The 1,324-nt window shown below is 62.0% G+C and overlaps 2 protein-coding genes across 8 annotated transcripts in view; one reads left to right on the forward strand and one right to left on the reverse strand.

Moving 5' to 3' along the window:
* The window catches only part of Hnrnpa2b1 (heterogeneous nuclear ribonucleoprotein A2/B1), a 14,892-nt gene extending 14,318 nt beyond the window's left edge, over positions 1–574 (reverse strand). For 3 of the 6 annotated variants that reach the window (XR_781026.3, XR_004514767.1, XM_010628262.3), the window contains exon 1: positions 320–573. Coding sequence is in view for 4 of the 6 variants with exons in the window: in XM_010628262.3 (XP_010626564.1) it covers positions 320–325 (6 nt within the window). In the remaining 2 variants the exon portion in view is untranslated. Of the gene's footprint in view, positions 1–319 lie in introns of all 6 variants that reach the window. The other 3 variants (XM_010628260.3, XM_010628266.3, XM_010628264.3) reach the window with 3 other exon arrangements.
* A 234-nt stretch (positions 575–808) lies between these two features.
* Positions 809–1,324, forward strand: part of Cbx3 (chromobox 3) — an 8,331-nt gene continuing 7,815 nt past the window's right edge. For both annotated transcript variants that reach the window (XM_010628255.2, XM_033757369.1), the window contains exon 1: positions 809–1,290. The gene's annotated coding sequence lies outside the window, so the exon portion shown is untranslated. The remainder of the gene's footprint in view (positions 1,291–1,324) is intronic.

Genomic DNA, 1,324 nt, shown 5'->3' on the forward strand with positions numbered 1-1,324 from the left:
GCCCCCGAAGCCGCGTGCCTTCGAGGGCAGTGAATGCCCGCTCCCGCGCCCCGCTTCCACTATAGGAGCCGCGGCCGCCAGGAGAGGTTTCCCCATCCCCCACCCCAGTAAAGGGAAATGGCGCCGAGAGACAGGGTGGGGAAAGCGTTTACACAATCAAGCCTCAGCTACCGACCCCCTCGGAAACACCTCAATAACCGCCACGGGGGCGACCCGGTCTCCTGCCGCTCTCCCGCGGAAGCGGCTGGCCGAATTGCACTGCGGCGGCAGCGGCCTCGCCATGCCCTTTCCAATAACTCATTGATTTCAAACCCGTTACCTCCATCGCGGACTCAGTCGCTTCAGCCCGATTTCCCGCAGCCGAGCGAGATGAGAGAGATCTCCGCGGACGAACACGAACCGGACTCGTCCTGGCGCTGTAGTGAGAACTGCTGCTGCTCGAGAAACTCCGCTAACTGCACCTCCACCCGGCACCCGGCGCTGCCGCTACTGCCGCTAGAACCGCTGCCGCCGCTTTTCTAGAACCTTCCCCCCAGTAACGCGTCTCTCCATACGTCAGTGCGTAACGTAAACGCCCTAACCGCCGCCAATGGCGGGAGTGCTTACGCCCTCTTTACGCCAAACACGTGCTCCTCCCTCTTTTGCGGTATCGATAGCGCTTTGCGTCATTTGCGTAAAAGCGCTGGGTGAATTACGGAAGGCTCGAGTCGGGCGTTTGCTCCTCCCAGAATTGCGTCCAGGCCCCTCCTTAGCGCAGGGCAGGTGAGAAACGGTCGCGCAGTTTGAAATGAACGTTGGTGGGTGGAGCTAAAGCCGCAGCTCTAAGGTCCGGCCCTTCCAGCCCCGAGGTCGTCCGCGTAGCTACACCTTTGATAATCTCATTCCCCCAAGGTTCTTCCCGCCTTTGAACAATTCTGGTAGCATTCCCCTTCTTTTCCCTCCCCCAGTATAGGACTGACTCGGCCCCTTCCGGAAACACCCGAAGCAATTTGTAGTCAAAAAAAAATCACTGCTGCACCAACAGAACCTTCGCCAAAGCCTTGGGATTAACCCCTTGTGCCGCGGGGCGGCCTTCCCCAAGTGTGGTCGGGGCGCTGTCGCTCTTAGCTCCCTGGACCCGCCCTCTTGCGTCTGGGCACCCACGCCGAGACGACAGAGAGGGTGGAGTCCGGCTTTGGCGCCAGCAGCTGCGGAGGCTAACAACCGCCGAGAGGGCTCTCGGGTCACGGCCTTCGCCCCTGTCCCCTCCGTCCCTCCTTCCCCGGGGACCATCAGGCCCGCGCGCGGACGGTAAGAGCTGCGGTTGCACCGCCCCCCGCTCCCC

The sequence above is a fragment of the Fukomys damarensis genome, unplaced genomic scaffold, assembly GCF_012274545.1.
Source record: "Fukomys damarensis isolate Sample0158 unplaced genomic scaffold, DMR_v1.0_HiC HiC_scaffold_4, whole genome shotgun sequence".
NCBI lineage: Eukaryota > Metazoa > Chordata > Mammalia > Rodentia > Bathyergidae > Fukomys > Fukomys damarensis.